The sequence below is a fragment of the Anolis sagrei genome, chromosome 4 (assembly GCF_037176765.1).
Source record: "Anolis sagrei isolate rAnoSag1 chromosome 4, rAnoSag1.mat, whole genome shotgun sequence".
Classification (NCBI taxonomy): Eukaryota; Metazoa; Chordata; class Lepidosauria; order Squamata; family Dactyloidae; genus Anolis; species Anolis sagrei.
Window position 1 is genome coordinate 104,627,860 of NC_090024.1, and position 18,377 is coordinate 104,646,236.

An 18,377-nucleotide genomic window follows, 5' to 3' on the forward strand; every position below is an offset into this window, starting at 1 on the left:
CAGAGAATCTCTTTCAAATCCCACTCTTTCATTCTAAAGCAGATCTTGAGGTTGCAACAGTGTTTACGTTTTTTCAGATGTTCTGGTGTTTCTCTGCATTTGAGGAATGCAAATCTTTATAAAATTAACAATACTAAAATGAAGGTGTATGTATATCTTGTGTAAGATTTAAGCAGCCAAGTCACAAAAACGTTATAAGAGAGATTTTGTAGGAATTTAAATTAGATTGCCCTCTGCAGAGTTCATGTCTGTCTTTCACAATGCCCCTGGACAACAATGAGAGAGTAAGAGAACAGCTGCAGAATATTCACCTCCTGACAGCAAAATGTATGCTACTGAAAAAATAGAGTGGCAAGCTACAGGCGCTTCTGAAAAGCACATTCTGCTGCTAGATGAAGTCAGTAGCCTTATGGCTAATTCGTACATGCATGCTCAAAAAACCATGACAGCAACAAATCTCTCACTCTCTCTTTCTCCCCCTCTCCCTCCTTCTCTCTCTCCCCCTCCCCCTCTGCCCCCTCCCTCTTTCCCACCACCCCCTCTGTGTGTAGACAGACTCCTTCCTGGATCTATGAGACACTGGACTTCTCTGTAATATGTGATCTCTCTATTCTACTCATACACTTATCCCTTGTTGCTGTTATGCCAATCCTATTGTTACAATTTTCTTAAAAAGATTGGCTCAAAGTGGTTTGCCATTGCCTTTGTCTAAGAGTGGGTCACCTGTGGGTTTCTATGGCCGAGTGGAAATTAAAACTCTGGTCTCCAGAGCCATAATCCAACATACACAACACTACATTACATTGTTTACATTATTCCATTGCTTTTCTTATTGAGGGCATGTATGTGTAAGGTACACACACATGTATGTATGTGTGTATCTTTAACTTGCTTGTTGAGTTATATCAACTCCATGAATTTTATAGGGTTTTCTTATGAAAGGAATTCTCAGAGGTGGACTTGCTTGGCCTTCCTCAGAAATATAATCTACAGCACCCGTTACTGTATTTGTTGGAAGTCCCAGGGACAACACTACTTAGCTTTCAACATCAGACAGAATCTGATATGTGGGTAGTTTTTTTTATTATATACAGAACACTAACCCACTAATCTCAGAATTTCATACAATATTGTCACAGTAGTTAAAAGTGAAATAGCAGCAGTATAAAGTATAATGTGAAAGGCTCTAACTGAGCTTAGATTTCCCTTTGCAAAGATATATGTAGAACTGCACTTTACATTCCTTTGTCTTTCTTCTGGATGTTTTGTTGTGTTCACTGCAATGGAGTGAGCTTCTAGAGGTTGCAAAATTGGAGACTTTTTTCTTCAAGTTATATTTTCTTGCAAGCTGTGATGCAGCTTTGTCTCAGTACTCAGTTTAATAAAGGAAGGATGATGACGTATTTGATGTATTTGTGTAATACAGCAATATACGAGAAGACTTATATTGCCTTACAGGAAATACCTCATAAAAAGGATGATGAAAAAAAGAGAACTCATTGAGGGTCTAGTGTATTTCTAGTTAGAAATAAGTGCAAAGTAGATGACATGTTGCAGATGATTTAAACTGATTTCTAAAAATACAATACAAGCCATATTGGACACATGAGAGAGACTGGGAAGATCTAAATTTAATTGAACACTGCGGATTTAATTGCACAGTTATATGCTAAAGTCTTATTGATTTCAGTATTATTAGATGACTAGATGGATTACTGCAATAATCAAGGAGATGGAAGACTGAGTAAAAATGCACTTAGTTCAGACATATTATAATGAAAGTCGTACATTTATTTGTATTTGTTTCCTTTTCACTTTAGCACCAGCCTCTCATTACTTCGGAGTACTGTTACATTTTGAAAAATTACAAGTTAAAAATATAACAATGGTGACAGGTTGTCAAATTTATTGTATTTAACTGTTCACATTCCTTTAAAAATCACTGTTACATAACAAAAACAAATGTAATCGGCCATGACCTGGCATGGTTTGGATAAGGAGGGGGAATCCTTAAAATTGTGTTCCTTTATATGCTGCACTCCCTGTGCAATTGCAGTCTTTATGTATAATCAGTAGCTCAGGAATAACTCAAGAGTTACATATTCACTGAGGTGCCTTTTCAAGAAAGGGTCTCCTGGCAAGAATGTTTCGCTGGATGGTATTGTGCGCAGTGAAGCACAAGAAATTATATTGCAATGAAAATACATAGAGTTATGAACAAGACAGGTTGGTTCTGTAGGTTTGTTCTTACGTTAAATTTGTTTGCAAATTGGAACAGGTACGTTTGTAAGTGTAACTCCAACCAAATCTATATGTATATACTTTGGATAGCATAGGGAAGGGTTAAAACCAATGGCTGTCTGTGCCACTGTTCAGAAGACTTCACCTCATTTTCTGTCTTTGTGATCATTGGATTTTGAAAAAAATGGCTTGTTGTGGAAAAAAGATAGGTGACAAAGCTTCAGTGGGGACACTTTTTTCCCATGAAAACTCTTTTAGGAGTGAATTTCCTGTCTGAGGAGTAGATTTCTCTCACTTCCTGTTGTTTTGGCCCCGTTCTTAAATATAAGCTGTTTGTTAAGTCGAATGTTTCTATTCTGATCGTCTTTTATTGGAACTATCTAGCGTTCTGAATTCTATCTTCAGGGAAATCCCCTTGTGAAGTATAAAAAGGATGTAGGGAGGGGAAAAAATTAAATGGCAGCATTTTTTTTTAGTGTAACTGGCTTTTATTTCACCATGAGCTTTGGGTTGATATAAACCTTCTTCAGTTGAGGTGTGAGGAGACATTAAAAATAGGGCTGGTCAATTCGTTTCGTTAATTCGTAATTCGTTAAAAAATTCGTTAATTTTTGAATTACGAAACGATTACAAAACTTTTTTTTAACCTGGAAGTGTTTTTAAATATCGAAACGGCAGGCGCCAAAAAATTTTGTATTTCCGTCCATTTCGGAAATACGTATGATGGCCGCCTGCCGATGCTTGCTGAGAGGGCGAGCTTACTTTTCCTTGGAAGGGAGAGGGGTGAGCGAGCGGCTCGCGAGAGGGGGCAAGCTTCCCTTTCACTTTGGGAGGCAGAGAGAGATGAGGAAAGGAAGGAGAGAGGTTTCCCAACGCGACAAGGCAATGGAATTCCTAATTAAATATAAAGAAGGGAAGGAGGGTGCTTGAGAGAGGGGCCTTAGTTTCCAGCAGTCTGCATATTTTATTTGATTTGCAAGATAAAATACAGAGGGAAGTTTGAGGCCGGGATGCCGCCTGTCAAGCACTTTCTCTCCTTCAGGGTCCCTTTTGGATTGAAGCCTCCCCATGAGGAAGGCGTTGGGGAGTCTCAGCAGGGTCACCTCCCCCCCACTCCTTCCTCCCTCTCCCCCCAGGAAAGTGCGGGATTGGTCTCTCCGCCTGCTGATGCTTGCTGAGAGGGCGAGCTTACTTTTCCTTGGAAGGGAGAGGGGCGAGTGAGCGGCTCGCGAGAGGGGCGAGCGAGCGGCTCGCGAGAGGGGCGAGTGAGCGGCGAGCGAGAGGGCCCGCCAGAGTGAGTGCCTGCCTTCCCTCCTTAATAATAATTTAATTCTACTAAATTAATAATTAAATTTAAAAAATATTTAAAAAATATTGAATAAAAAAAGGGCGCCATCTTTACAAAATGTTTTGTAAATATTTACGAAATTTCGTAAATACCGAACTTTTTTTTGGAAAATTTTGTAATTATTTTAAATATCGAAACAAAAAAAAACCCCAATTACAAATCGATTTTAGAAACAAATTTTTGCGTTGTTACCCAGGCCTAATTAAAAACATCTGGTTATAAAGCATATTTATTGCAAAGATCATGAAAAAACACTCTTGAAAGTGCTACCATGTCCCTTTCATCCCATTCCCTCTTTTCTCCTTTTATGCTGTGAAAACTCCTTGTGAAGAGTCATAGCAGATGTCCTCAACTTTTTAAGCAGAGGGTTGGTTCACGGTCCCTCAGACTGTTGGGTGGCTGGGCTATCATTTGAAAAAAACACAAAGGAATTCCTATTCACACTGCACATATCTTATTTGTCATGCAAAAAACCACGAAAGAACAATACAGTATTTAAAATGAAGAACAATTTTAATCAACATAAACTTTCCAGTATTTCAATGGTAAGTGTTGGCCTGTTTTTGGCGGATCAGATAGTCAAGTTAATTCAAGTTGTTGTTGTTGTTGTATGTCTTCAAATTGTTTCAGACTTAGGGAGACCTTAAGTCTAAAGTTTAGGGTGGTAGTTTAGTAAATGACCTTGGAGGACTGCATCCAGCCCACAGGCCTTAGTTTGGGGATCTCTGGGTTACATTTTGCTGTATTAATTCAAGATGGGCATTAATTCCTGGCAACATTGGATGGCTGGCTGACATGGTCCTTATGTCCCCCCATATGCCCTCTCCCACAAAGGAGCCTCATAGCAGTTTACATTAAAAGCACTTTAGTACAATTTAGAATATACAAATATACAAACATTAAAAGAGAATTAAATATCAATGGTATTACAATTCACAGTTAAAATCCATGAAGACTGTTTAAAACATATTCACAGCTAAAAACCACATCATCCTTTGACTTGATCTTAGAAACATTTTTCTTTAAAAGCCTATCTGAATCAAAAGGTTTTAGCCAGAATGAGAGCATGGAGGGGGCCTTCTAGCTTCCCTGGGAAGAAGGGAGTTCCAGAGTTGAGGTGCAGCCACAGAGAGAGAAGGCCCACTCTCTCGTTCCCATCAACTGAACTTGCGATCAAGTTCACTTTTTGGCTTTGGTGTTTAGTGACTCTGATATCTATGGGTTATTCTGAATTTTAATGATGCTGTTTATCCTTTAGATATATCAAGTACTTCCCTTACTATTGGATATAAACCCGAAGTTAACATTTATTGCCATAGTGATATTGAAGCCACCATCCTGAGGTTTAGGTTTTTTTTGGTTACCTGGATGCTGAAATCCTTGGTAGTAGATCTTCAAAATCTATCTTCCTCATCCATCTGTACAAATACACTATTACTTTGCCATATGTTTCCCTGTAGCATAATTCTGAAATATACTTCCACAAATGGTTAAGGGGTACACAAACCAAAGTGAGAGATGTAATTAGGCACACTGCGAGAATGATTTATGCAACATGCCTTAGGATCCCAACTCCTGGGTCTACAAACACTTATTCTCACATGAATGCAGATGATTCAGCCATTTTGTTCATAACATCATTTTTTTAAAGAAAGTAAAAACATCTTTATTGTCCTATTTTTGAATAATATGAAAAAGAAAAGCTACAGACATCTACTCCAGAAACTAATTATCTCAAAAGTGTTTGCGACTACAAATTGGATGTGTATTTTCTGACAAGGAGCGGGAGAATTCAGCTTGCAATTAGATATCACAATGCCAGACAGATATCTGAATCTTGAGATATTTTTCACACAGATAGGACTAAAAAGTTTTATTTTAAGAAACAAGCAAACTGTATACTGGAACAGAAATGTTATTTTTCATTATTTGGGTTTATTGAATCCAGATTCAGCATATTGGCCCTTCATATTACCTAGAGACATATTTACCCTTTGGTGCTCAATTTGTTGCAACCCCTTAGATTTTTTTTAAAATGTTTGTAGTTCTTCATTGAGTTTTGTATTGAAAGATTAATATTCAAGGTCTCTAGCATCTACCAAAATTCCGCTATGAAATTGAGATTGTATTGATTCTACTCAATGGTTTTATTTTATTTATTTATTTCTCGTGTCAGGGCAGCCAGTCAATTATATTTCATTTCTAACAGAACAAAGCAAACAAACAGAGAAAATACATAATGTGTGAGTTTGGTAGTTGATTAAATGTCCTTTGACCAGTATCTGGCCACTTGGAGTGCTTCTGGTGTTGCTGCAAGAAGGTCCTCCATTGTGCATATAGCAGGGCTCAGGTTGCATTGCAGCAGGTGGTCTGTAGTTTGCTCTTCTCCACACTCGCATGTTGTGGACTCCACTTTGTAGCCCCATTTCTGAAGGTTGGCTCTGCATCTCGTGGTGCCAGAGCGCAGTCTGTTCAGCACCTTCCAAGTCTCCCAGTCTTCTGTGTGCCCAGGGGGGAGTCTCTCATTTGGTATCAGCCATTGGTTGAGGTTCTGGGTTTGAGCCTGCCACTTTTGGACTCTCACTTGCTGAGGAGTTCCAGCGAGTGTCTCTGTAGATCTTAGAAAACTATTTCTAGATTTAAGTCGTTGACGTGCTGGCTGATACCCAAACAGGGGATGAGCTGGAGATGTCTCTGCCTTGGTCCTTTCACTATTGGCTGCCACTTCCTGGTGGATGTCAGGTGGTGCGAGTGGTTTCATGATTTGCATGGAGTGGGAGAGCCACTGCCTTTTACTGAAAATCTGTATTACTCCTGAAACATCTTGGTAGCAAGCATTCAGTCACACAGGTCTGGTTTTTTAAAAGCAGCAGAAGTAATTTTTCCCAGAACAAGTAGCATGTTCCTTCTTGTGAGTCAGCTCTAAATTCAGGCCTGTTTGTGTTTAAATTGCCAAAACTGTGCCTTGCAGCCCACATTCACAGGAAGAGGGAGTATCCAATTGCTTGTAAGCTACTAGCTAGCAAAACTCCTCAATCAACATTAGTGTCCATTAAAAAGCTATTCACATAAGCAAAATCCAAGAACAAAATGTGAATAGACTAGAACACTATATTCTTATGAGAGCCTGGAAAAGATTTGGCTGCAACTCCAAGAGTACCCCAGCCAGAGTGGTCAGGAGCTACATCTGTGTCATACACTGGCTACTCCAATATGTTTTCTTCCACACTCTTGCAGAATTTTCTGTAGGAAGAAACCACGCAAGACCAACAAATAATGATGGTTACTTTCTATGCTGGCATTGATTCCCTTGAGTGGTAAGGAATCAGAGCTACTCCTATAGGTGATTCCAGCCTGGCCTAGGATCCAGTTCTATAGAAATATCCCCATGCTGTTCTGATGAAATTTGAGTCACCCTTTACTCTCCAGACTTCCTGCTTCTTAGATATTTTACCTTTCACCCTATTGTCTAACAAGCTGTTCCTCAATTTCCTCCTTTTTGGGTTCCTAATTATAGTTTTACATTCACAAAGAGCTCTTTATTGTTACATTCTTGGAGCATGTCTTTGTCTGTGCTGTATGCTTGGCTTCCCTCCAGTGTTTGACATAAAGGTTTCTTTGAGCCATTTTTAATTTTCATGTGCCAGCATACCAGCTTTTTATTCGTTTTTGTGTTGAACTTGTCATTCTTGATAGATGTTTATTCTACAGAATGTTCTTCTTTTTTGAAACTGAAACCTTGTCTTTCTTCTCCACTGAAAGGATGGTCAAGGAGTGTGGTTCCTTTTCTTTATTTCTGTATGTGCTGGTATTTCCATTTTTTTCTGAAATCCAACATGGTTAGCAGGATAAAGCACAAATGAACCTGTAGCTATTGAAAGCCTTTTAGACAATCCCCAGATCTTGAATTGCAACTGATCTCTTAAAAAAACACTAGGTGTGATCTATATATCCAATACCACTTTGTAATCAAAAGGAAAATTGTCGAATTTATTTCCACAATGTCTTCAAAGGCTCCACATTTAACACATTCTGTTAGGATAAGCCGGAGTTTATCAGAGCATGAATAACTATGGCAAAACTAGTACTGTTCAGAATAATTCCTGGCTGGCATGCCAGCTTAAACTTCTGAAACCACACAACACAGTATTTTCATCTTGTTTGAACTGAGCTTCAGTTTATAAGCTTTCACCCAATCCATTACTGTTTGACAGCACCAGTTTAGCACCTCAGTTGCTTCACTGAATCTGTGAAGTATAACCGGGTGTCAGCGGCATACTAGCACTGCTTCATAACAAATCCCTGGCTAACCTCACTCAGCAGTCTCATGAACACATTAAAAATGTATGGGAGACAATTGGGAACCCTCTAAGACCCTAGAACATACATGCCATGGGGCTGAACAGTAATCTTCAAGCACAACAGGCAGTGCACTTCAGAATCATTGAAATATAATGCCTCAAACTGAGCCAGACAATTCAGAAGGAAACTATACAATTTCCCTGTTAACAACAACTTTATTGGCCACTGACCCATTTTTATGTATATTTCAGTGAACTGGTTATTATCTTTAAAAACTTGGCTTCTTTAAAAGCAGTGGTGCAGTGGGTTAAACCCCTGTGATGGCAGGACTGAAGACTGACAGGTCGCAGGTTTGAATCCAGGGAGAGCGCAGATGAGCTCCCTCTATCAGCTCCAGCTCCTCATGCAAGGACATGAGAGAAGCCTCCCACAAGGATGATAAACATCAAAACATCCAGGCGTCCCCTGGGCAACGTCCTTGCAGACAGCCAATTCTCTCACACCAGAAGTGACTTGCAGTTTCTCAAGTTACTCCTGACATGACCAAAAAAAAAAAGCCTGTCTGAAAGACGATATGTCCCTATGTGAAGCTTTCTGGGTTTTAAGCTTTGTTTCATACCCATAGGCAAATTTGGTGATGGCATCAAAGAGAGCTTTCTCAATGGATTCTCCCAGGCTGTAGATCTTTCTCCGACAGAAGACCTGTTCCCTACCCACTAACAGAAACCCCTTTTTGTTTAGACAGGCATTGGCTTGTTAACTGGTTGTTGCAGAAGGGACTTGTAGTAGAGAGTGTTGGACTTCAATACTCATTGTGATAGTTACATACTTTCAGTCTGCTTTAAATTGGATTATTTATTGGTTTAAATTTTATCTTTTAACTCAAGTTAAAATGCATTGTTTTTAGTTGCACTTTGTTTCAGTCTATTTTGTAAGCAGACATGGATCCTTTGTCCAGAAGACAGCGGGATACTAATAAATAAGGGGAAATAATATTGAAAGCTTCTAAGACTACCTAGGAGAACAAGTCGACTCGTGTTCTCTCTGTCCCTTCCTTTGCACAGATTGCTCATCAGCAAGAAAGTTTTCATGATGGTGGCAAGGCAAAATAAAGGCAATGCTCCCAGTAAGAATTCAGACCCCTGACATTGCAAATTGTTCACACCTAGAGCTGTTATATTTAATGTGCTCACATTCCATTGGTTGGTGCCCCCGGTAGCGCAGTGGGTTAAACCCCTGAGCCGGCAGGTCTGAAGACCGACAGGTCGCAGGTTCAAATCAGGGAAGAGGCGGATGAGTTCCCTCTATCAGCTCCAGCTCCTCATGAGGGGACATGAGAGAAGCCCCCGCAAGGATGATAAAAACATCAAATCATCCGGGCATCCCCTGGGCAACGTCCTTGCAGACGGCCAATTCTCTCACACCAGAAGTGACTTGCAGTTTCTCAGGTCACTCCTGACACGACAAAAAAAATTCCATTGGTTCACATTCTTCACTGGCCACATTTCTAACGTTGATAGGCCCTCTGGGATGGATAAAAAATGGCTTGTGGTCTGATTTTAGTTTTTTGGGGGGAATAATCTATTTAGGTTTTGTTAGTGAGCAGTTTTGAAAAATAAGTAGCCATGCATCAAAACATGTTTTCCTTGTTTAATCATGGTTATTTTCTCTTGGAGAGTTTTCAGTAGTTAAGATGTTATTTTTAGCGTTGAGTTTTTGTTTTTATTTTTATCTGTCTAGTGAAATTCTGACACCTATAAAAGTAGAGGCATAAAGGGTACAGTGCAATGGGGTATTTGCAGTAGTTTTGATTTGTTTATTTCAGCTTCTAATTAGGATTTCAGAGCGTTTTCAATTTGGGAGCTGTTCATGGTGCTGAAAGTCTAAATTCAGGCTGGTCTGACAGTTTGGAGTCCAATAATCGGGAGCCCTTTCATAATACATGATTATAGTGCTATGATTCCACTTTAACTGCTGAGGGTCCATCTGCTGAAGTTATGGGGTTTGCAGATTAGGGAGGGATGTTTACAATCTCAAACATATTGTACTACTGTCTCACCAAACAACAAAATCAAAATCCCATAGGTTGTTACTGCAGCATTTGTGAAATAGTGAAATTGTAATTCTGCATTTTGGTTCTCTCCCTGCCCCTGTTCCTCCCAACCATTATGCCATGATTGTCTTTTAATCTCTCTCTCTCTCTCTCTCTCTCTCTCTATATATATATATATATATTAAAAAGAAGGTGGAAATTACATAGATTATTTTTGTCCAGATAGGCATTACCCCATATATGGCATGACAAACTTACCCAATTTTATTTTCTCCCAATGGTGCTACTTTTCTTTTTCTTTTTTCTGCCTCACAGGATGTGCCTGCTAGGTTCAAGAATGTTTGTTGCTGAGTTGTTCCTGCAAGGAATTGAGTAAATGTCATTATCTCGTAGGGTTTGGCTACAGACAGTTGATCAGGCAGCATATGGTTTAGGTAGCACTTTCACTGATTGGATTCCAAAATGTCTGGCCTGGTATTTCGAATTATTTTCACATGTCTGTCTGGTATTCATGTTGTTCTTTAAATAGAACACTGAACTTCAAAGATGTTATCAGATAAAACTTCAAAGACCTTTTCTGACAGATAAAACGAAAAATACTGAGCTCAGAAGTGATCCTTATACTTAGAATGTGCATGTTTAGTTGGTGCAACATCATTTCCCTTCAGACTGTGATACTTATTTATTTATTTAAAATGTCAACTGCACCTCTGAAGATTTTACTCAATTTGGATCAGTATCTCTCTAATTTTCTATTATAAAGTTAGCTCATGTAAATAAATATTTTCTTCTATTGTTTTTATTTTTCAGTTTATAAAGCCCTTTACACCTGTTGCTTGCATGATTAATTTCCCTTGTATATGGATTTTTTTTTAAAAAAGTCTAAATTCAATTTTTGTTCTTTCCTCTGTTCCATTCAGCTTAGATTTTCTTGTGTCTCTATGTCAGTGGTTCTCAACCTTGCTAATGCCGTGACCCCTTAATGCAGGTCCATATGTTGTGGCAACCCCCAACCATAATATTGTTTTCGCTGCTACTTGATACCTGTCATTTTAGTACTGCTATAAATCGTAATGTAAATATCCGATATGCAGGATATATTTTCATTCAATGGACTAAACTGAGCACAAATACCCAATATGCCCAAATGTTGGGGGGGGGGGGGAGGATTAATTTTGTAATTTGGGAGTTCCAGTTGCTGGGATTTATAGTTCACCTATAATCAGAAAGCATTCTGAACTCCAGCAGCGATGGCTTTAAACCGAACTTGGCACAAAGAACTCCCATGACCAACAGAAAACCCTAGAAGGGTTTTGTGGGCATTGACCTTGAGTTTGGGAGTTGTAGTTCACCTATATCCAGAGTAGCACTGTGGATTCATGCAATGATGGATCTGGACCAAACTTGGCACGAATACTCAGTATGCCCAAATGTGAACACTGGTAGAGTCTGGGGAAAATAGACCTTGACATTTGGGAGTTGTTGTTGGGATTTATAGTTCACCAACAATCTAAGAGCATTCTGAACTCGACCAACAATAGAATTGGGTCAAACTTCCCACACAGAATCCCAATGACCACCAGAAAATACTATGTTTTCTGATGGTCTTTGGCGACCCCTTTGACACCCCCCTCACGACCCTCAGGGGTCCCGACCCCCAGGTTGAGAAACACTGCAGTATTACTGATATCACTGCTTATCCCCCTTTTTTTGTAACATAAAATTAAACCAGAGTCAGCATTTCCATTTTTATACCTAACTCTTTACATACGGGTAGGCAGAAATTGTAGCACTACTTTTGCCATGTATTGTTTTTAACCATGAAAAGTCATTTCATAAAATTATTTGATATTGGTGTACTATTGGATTTAAAACAACCTTTCCACTGACATACTTCTTCATTAATCCCAGAAACTATAATCCCTTTCTCTCACATAAATATGCATTGGAGCCATTTTTAAAGGAAACGTGATGTATTTATACTTTATATGTATATGCAAAAAAGTGAAATGCTTGCCAGGCTACCTTTCCTCCCCTTTAAAATAAAGAAATGAATCAGACACCAGAAACATTAATTGGAAGAAAAATTCAGCAGAATTCCGATTGTACAAACCATCTGTTCTGTCTAGTTCTCAATCATTATGAACCTCTGATGATAAACATCTGGTGGGATTAAGCTCCCCCCCTCCCCGCCACACGGACACATTCGAGCTACAAAGGATTTATCAAGCAGTATTTACATCCAGCTTTAGTTCACTAGGGGAAACCTCAATGATAATAAGATGAAATAAGAATATTTACTGGAATTGTGGATTTTACTCTAGAACTAGCAATATAAGCATTAGCTGTTGGGAAAGTGCTTTAGCTTTCATTTGCGATCATTGGTTTATCTAGCTCAGTATTGTCAACTTTGACCAGCAGTGGGTCTGCAGGGGTCAAGGCAACATTCTTTCTCATCCTTGTGTGGAAATCCTTTATTTTCTTGGTGGTCACACATCCCTGGTTAGTTTCCAAAATCAGATGAGAACAGGTTTGTTCAGGGTGGTATCCATGGGTGCTAATTATTAGCAAGAGAACTAATCTAAAAGTGAACATTGTTATTACCCTTAATTATTCTTTTATGTTATCATTCCAATAAGTGAGAGGTGAAGAAATAGATAGAGGACTGGATTTAGATGAGTTCCTGTCCAAATCCCTACATAATTGTTAGCTTTGCTCTAAGTTTAAGTTCCTTGTATTAACGTAATGCTTGGTGTGATTGTAATGACAAATGTGATCATTACAGCATACTCTAAAGCAAACAGAACTACACTGCAATTAGTAAATAATGGTGACGGTAAGAGAAAGCAAATAGGTGATAAGAGGATAACATGATTAATGATTATGCTGAGGAAGCCTAGCAACTCAGTTGAACTAAGACTCTTCCAGTGTGGTTGTCTGGAAACCTTCAACTGAAGAAAGCATTTTTGTCTTTCTTTTGAGCATTATGCTGTCTGGTGCCAAAGAAAATAGTACAAGGATGAACAGTCCTTCAGTTTTGATAATCCGTTGGTTATTCATCATTTGTCCACAAGAATGGGTTGGTGGTGGTCATGTTTTCTTACCTCTTTACTTTCTTCCAGGCTTTAATATTGCCATGTTCGCCTTGCTTGGTAATTCTTTGTGCTGATTTGGACAAAAGTACCCAAAGCACAAAAGCTCCATAATGGACAGCAATTCTGCAATGTTTTTCTAGTATTTTCTCCTAGAGTGATGCCACCAGAAATCTCACTTGCAGGTTTTGTAATGTTGTTGAGGCATGATCTACAGGAATTTTGAATACTTGGTATCCTGTTTTTGTTGGAAATTACAACCTTCTTCAAGCCTTCTCTAGATTCTACTCTAAAGGGTTTTTGGCTCTTCTCTGAAAAGTCATACTTCTCTAAAAGGTTATGATCTCCAAAAGGTGTTTTTCCAAAAGGTTATAAATGACATTTTCCAAAGGTTTTCTGATCCAACAAAAATTCAATAGCTTAAGTCTGAACTATTTCTGGGACAATGAAAGTGTCAGAACAGAACTGTGTGCAACTTGTAGACAAACTAGGTGAGCAAACAATGTATTTTTCCCCCAAGAGGCACTTGATAATATGACTAAGGTTTTAATCTAAAGCAGTGGTTCCCAACCTGCAGTCCATGGGCCACTTGTGGTCTACAAAACTAAAATATGGTCTGCGGCCTCACTGTTACTACACCATTGCAACAAGAGTGACTGTTCTCATGAAACCCTTTCATACTGCCAAGGCTTATTAAATATGGTTTTCTGTGGGCGAGCAGATAGTGACTACTAGATGGCATATGTTCTGTATCTAAAACTAGAGCTGATGTGGTCCATCCAATTAAATTTTCTGAATCAGTACCCAAAATAACCAAACCAAATCTAAAGTTGACCAAAAACTGATTTATAACCCTTTTGGTACTAATGTTGTAGAGTGGACCCTGGGCAAAGTGGTCCCTGGTCAAGTGGTCTCTGGTCAAAAAAAGTTTGGGAACCACTGTTCTAAAGTGATAAAGAAAAAAATGCTCCAAATATATTTGGAATAAAAAATGAAAAAAAGAAACATTAGCAGAACTATTGCCGGAATTTAAGGAATCTAGTGTCATGTCTTGTTTCTTTGCTTCGTACTACAATTTCCCTATATCTGCCTAGTCTGTCAAATTCCTGCTCTTTGCACTTTCTGCTCTAATTTTTTAGTAATGCTTTCAAAACTCCTCTAACTTCTTAACTGTCAGGCTTATTTTTGAAAAAACAGCGGAAAACTTTATCAGAGTCACAAATTTGAGTTGTTATTGATGGAATCATGAGAGTATGTTTCTTGCATCCTGTTGTGACACATTAATTAACATATTCCTTAGGTATTCACCTGGTTATCAAAGTATGGCCTTTTCCTCATACTCATCATGGGATAAAATTTAGTATAACAGTGGTAGTGGAGGGTTATATTTGTTGTAAACATGCAGGTTTGGCAAGACAAATTAAGAAACAATTGCACAAGAGCTATTATAAGCTTTTAGGACAGTGAAGTCACTTCAAGGCCTTTGAATTTAGGGGAAAATATAATTGTTTGTCTATACCTTTCCATGAAATCCAACATTGTTTAAGTATGCACATGCACAGTTGCAGACACTCATCAACTTTGACTGAATATTTAGATACACAAAACCAAGGATAAGATGTTTTTTGGCATAGGGACAATGCCAAATTCACACTTTTGGCATAGGGACAATGCCAAATTCACAGTTTTTTGGCCAAATTCACACTTTTTTCTTCAGTGAATCTCAGTGGATGTAGGTTTTGCCGAAATGAATTTCTCGTGGACTCTCATTTGGAGATGAGTTCTTGAGGTACTGGATTAAAAAGCAGCAAACAAGATATTCAATGGGTAAAGATAAATCAAAGCATAATTCAGTTTCAGCTGATAACGTTGTGGACTTGTCAGACCAAATGTGATGCCCCTTTTACTCAATATTGTTTTAAAATCCCAGCTTAGCTGCATTCTCCAGTTCTTGTTACTCAGGGAATTAGGCTTTTAAAAACAGTGACTCTTGGAAATCAGAAATGGTTAATTGTGTTGTATAAATGCTAGTAATTTCAGATGTATTTTTGGAAGGTTCCCAAGATTTTGTGGGTTGTTTTTGTCCACAACTTTTGCATGACTTAGTTCTTTGCAGTTTCCCTGCATCTCCTCAGCTAGCCTTCACTCATATCACTGCCCTTGAAGAAAGATCCAGCTGCTTGTTCTGTGTAGGAGAAAAAGTGAGAAGCAACATCATGATCATCAGCCTCGTGCAACAGCATTTGGGAGTTAATTTTGAATAAATTATGCTTAAACAGTTTCACAACACTTAGCATTCATTATAGTTTATGGTTTTTGTTTGACTCCTGATATGTTTTACTATTTATGCATTAAAAATACACTGAGTGTGCTATAAGATTGGAAGTTGAGGAAAGTATGATGCATCTAGAATGATTCAACCAATCTTTTCTGTTACAGTTTCATTTATCCGCTCATTACACAACTGCCTTGGGCTTTGAGGTGGAAGCAAGAAGAAATATTCCCTCCAACTTCCCCTCAAAGCCCTAGGCTGTTGTGTGCAGATTCACATAACAGCCTTGGGCTGGGGGGGGGGGGGGGGAGCGAGGGGGGGAGGAAGCAAGAGGAATTGCCACTGCCATTGCTAACTCCTAAAATTGTTGCGTGCACATTCACATAATGGCCTCAGGCTTGGTGGTGCGTTGGAAGCAGAAGGAATTCTCCTGTGTGATAAGGCAGAGCAAGGACTCAATTGCTGGGGTGAATGGGGTGGGGGAGGCCATTCTTAATTCTCCTAGGCTAGGAAGCAGAGCAACTTCAGTTACTCTTCCTTCTTTGGGTCAGGAGGTGAGTAAAACTTTTTTTTTCACTGTGGAGCATATACAGGGGTCATACTGTATATAATAAAGAGACCTAGACTTTATTTTTAAGAGTAATTTGCAGTTTAAAAAGTTTTCATTTTGAAAGCAAAGTGATATGGATTAGTTTGACTATAGCAACTTGACCAATTCTTTCAGAATAGTGACTAAATTATGGTCACATTTCCAGAGTACTTTTGGAGATATCTGTGCTTCTACTGTTTATATTGCTTAATACAACAATTGTACTGAATGTTGGCTTAGTGCACATTTGTTTGTACCGTGCAATGGTGTATTTATTTATTTATTTATTTATTTATCATGTCAGGAGCAAATCAAAGAGTTGTATTGCATTAAAAAAACAGTTTGCAAAGTTGGCATCCTATTAAATGTCTTTTGACCAGTAGCTGGCCACTTGAGTGCCTCTGGTGTTGCTATAAGAAAGTCCTCCATTGTGCATCTGGCAGGGTTCAAATTGAATTGTAGAAGGTGATCTGTGGTTTGCTCTTCTCCACACTCTCATATTGTGGATTCCACTTTGTAGCCCCATTTCTTAAGGTTGGCTCTGCATTTCGTGGTGCCAGAGTGCAGTCTGTTCAGCGCCTTCCAAGTTGCCCAATTTTCTGTGTGCCCAGGAGGTAGTCTCTCATTTGGTATCAGCCATTGATTGAGGTTCTGGGTTTTAGCCTGCCACTTTTGGACTCTTGCTTGCTGATGTGTTCCAGCGAGTGTCTCTGTTGATTTAAGTCGTTGGCATGCTGGCTGATATCCAAACAGGGATGGGCCAGAGATATCACTGCCTTGGTCCTTTCACTATTGGTTGCTACTTCTCGGCGGATGTCAGGTGGTGGTGTACCAGGTAAACAGTGTAATTTCTCCAGTGGTGTAGGGTGCAGACACTCCGTGATAATGCGGTGTTACAAGACAGTGACATTTTCAGTGGTTGATACCAACATCCACTGTTTTAACATGGTGAGATGTGTTCTACACTGGGCATGCATACTCAGCAGCAGAGTAGCAAAGTTCAAGGTCAGATGTCTCTGGTTGTGATCCCCAGGTTATGCCAGTCAGCTTTCGTATGATATTGTTTCCAGTGCCCATTTTTTGCTGGATATTTAGGCAGCACTTCTCATAGGTCAGAGAACAGTCCAGGGTAACTCCCAGATATTTGGGTGTGCTGCAGTGCTTCAGTGCAATGGCTGATTCTCTCATTCCAGAAGCAACCAGAAGCAAATTGCAGTGGTGTTACAAGACAGTGACATTTTCAGTGGTTGATACCAATTCATTTATCTTTGGATTTCTTTCTTTCTGAAACAGGTACGGAATGACCTCACTGGTGTCCTATATGGTGAAGAAATTGAAATCTCAGACACGGAGAGTTTTTCTAATGATCCATGCACAAGTGTCAAAAAGCTCAAGGTCAGTATAACTGCTTAAGCAGTTTAAGAAACGAACTGGGCAGTGGGAAAGAAAATCTTCTATGGCTGTGAAATCATAGTGAAAATGAGGATTTTAAATTAATATCACAATAGCAATTAAGATATTATTATTAAATGTAGCAATAATACAGGATTAAATATTGGCAGCATTATAACATTGGAGGTATTATAAGTGGCTGCATCTCAGCAGACCAGCATTAGTAAAATAAATTATGAATCAAGGTAGAAAATTTGTATACATTCTAGAATATTTTCCCCATGATAATGCAATTTGACAAGAGTACTGCATTTTCTTAAATTAATTCAATAATTAAATATTCAAATTGAACATTTAGACTAGGACTTTTGAAATCAATTGGAATTCAGTCAGCTATGACTAAGAGTGTAATTAAATTGTGGAATGAGTGCAGTTCGACATTTTAACTGCCATGGATCAGTGTTATGGAATCGTGGGAGTTGTAGTTGCACATGGTCTTTAGCCTTCTCTGCTAAAGACCATGTCCAACTACATGGTATTTAGCAGAGGGCTGGTGTTTCTCCAAACTAAAACTCCTCTGGTTTCACAGCTTTGTGTCATGGCAGTTAAAGTGGAGTCAAACTGCATTCATTCTATTGTATAGAATCATAGAATCAAAGAGTTGGAAGAGACCTCATGGGCCATCCAGTCCAACCCCCTGCCAAGAAGCAGGAATATTGCATTCAAATCACCCCTGACAGATGGCCATCCAGCCTCTGTTTAAAAGCTTCCAAAGAAGGAGCCTCCACCACACTCCGGAGCAGAGAATTCCACTGCTGAACGGCTCTCACAGTCAGGAAGTTCTTCCTATAGACGCACCCTTTGTTAAATCCACTTATTTCAGCGGGTGTATTGTAAGTAGGACCACTTCTGACTTCAGCCATTAATCAGAGCCGCGTGTCAGTATTGGGCCACTGTTATTGGCTGTGGAAAGAAAACACCACTGGCAAATTGCACATATGTGACTAAGTAACTAAAATGAATACAGACTGAGTGTGTGGGACTGTGACCTTCCAATCCTCTAACATTGTCTTACATTTGTCTCATTG

At 39.1% G+C, this 18,377-nt stretch overlaps 1 protein-coding gene across 2 annotated transcripts in view; it reads left to right on the forward strand.

Annotated features, from left to right (window-relative positions):
* The window catches only part of GABBR2 (gamma-aminobutyric acid type B receptor subunit 2), a 418,186-nt gene that overhangs the window by 118,352 nt on the left and 281,457 nt on the right, over nt 1-18,377 (forward strand). For both annotated transcript variants that reach the window (XM_060774637.2, XM_060774638.2), the window contains exon 4: nt 17,191-17,292. In XM_060774637.2, coding sequence (XP_060630620.2) covers nt 17,191-17,292 — 102 coding nt within the window. The remainder of the gene's footprint in view (nt 1-17,190; nt 17,293-18,377) is intronic.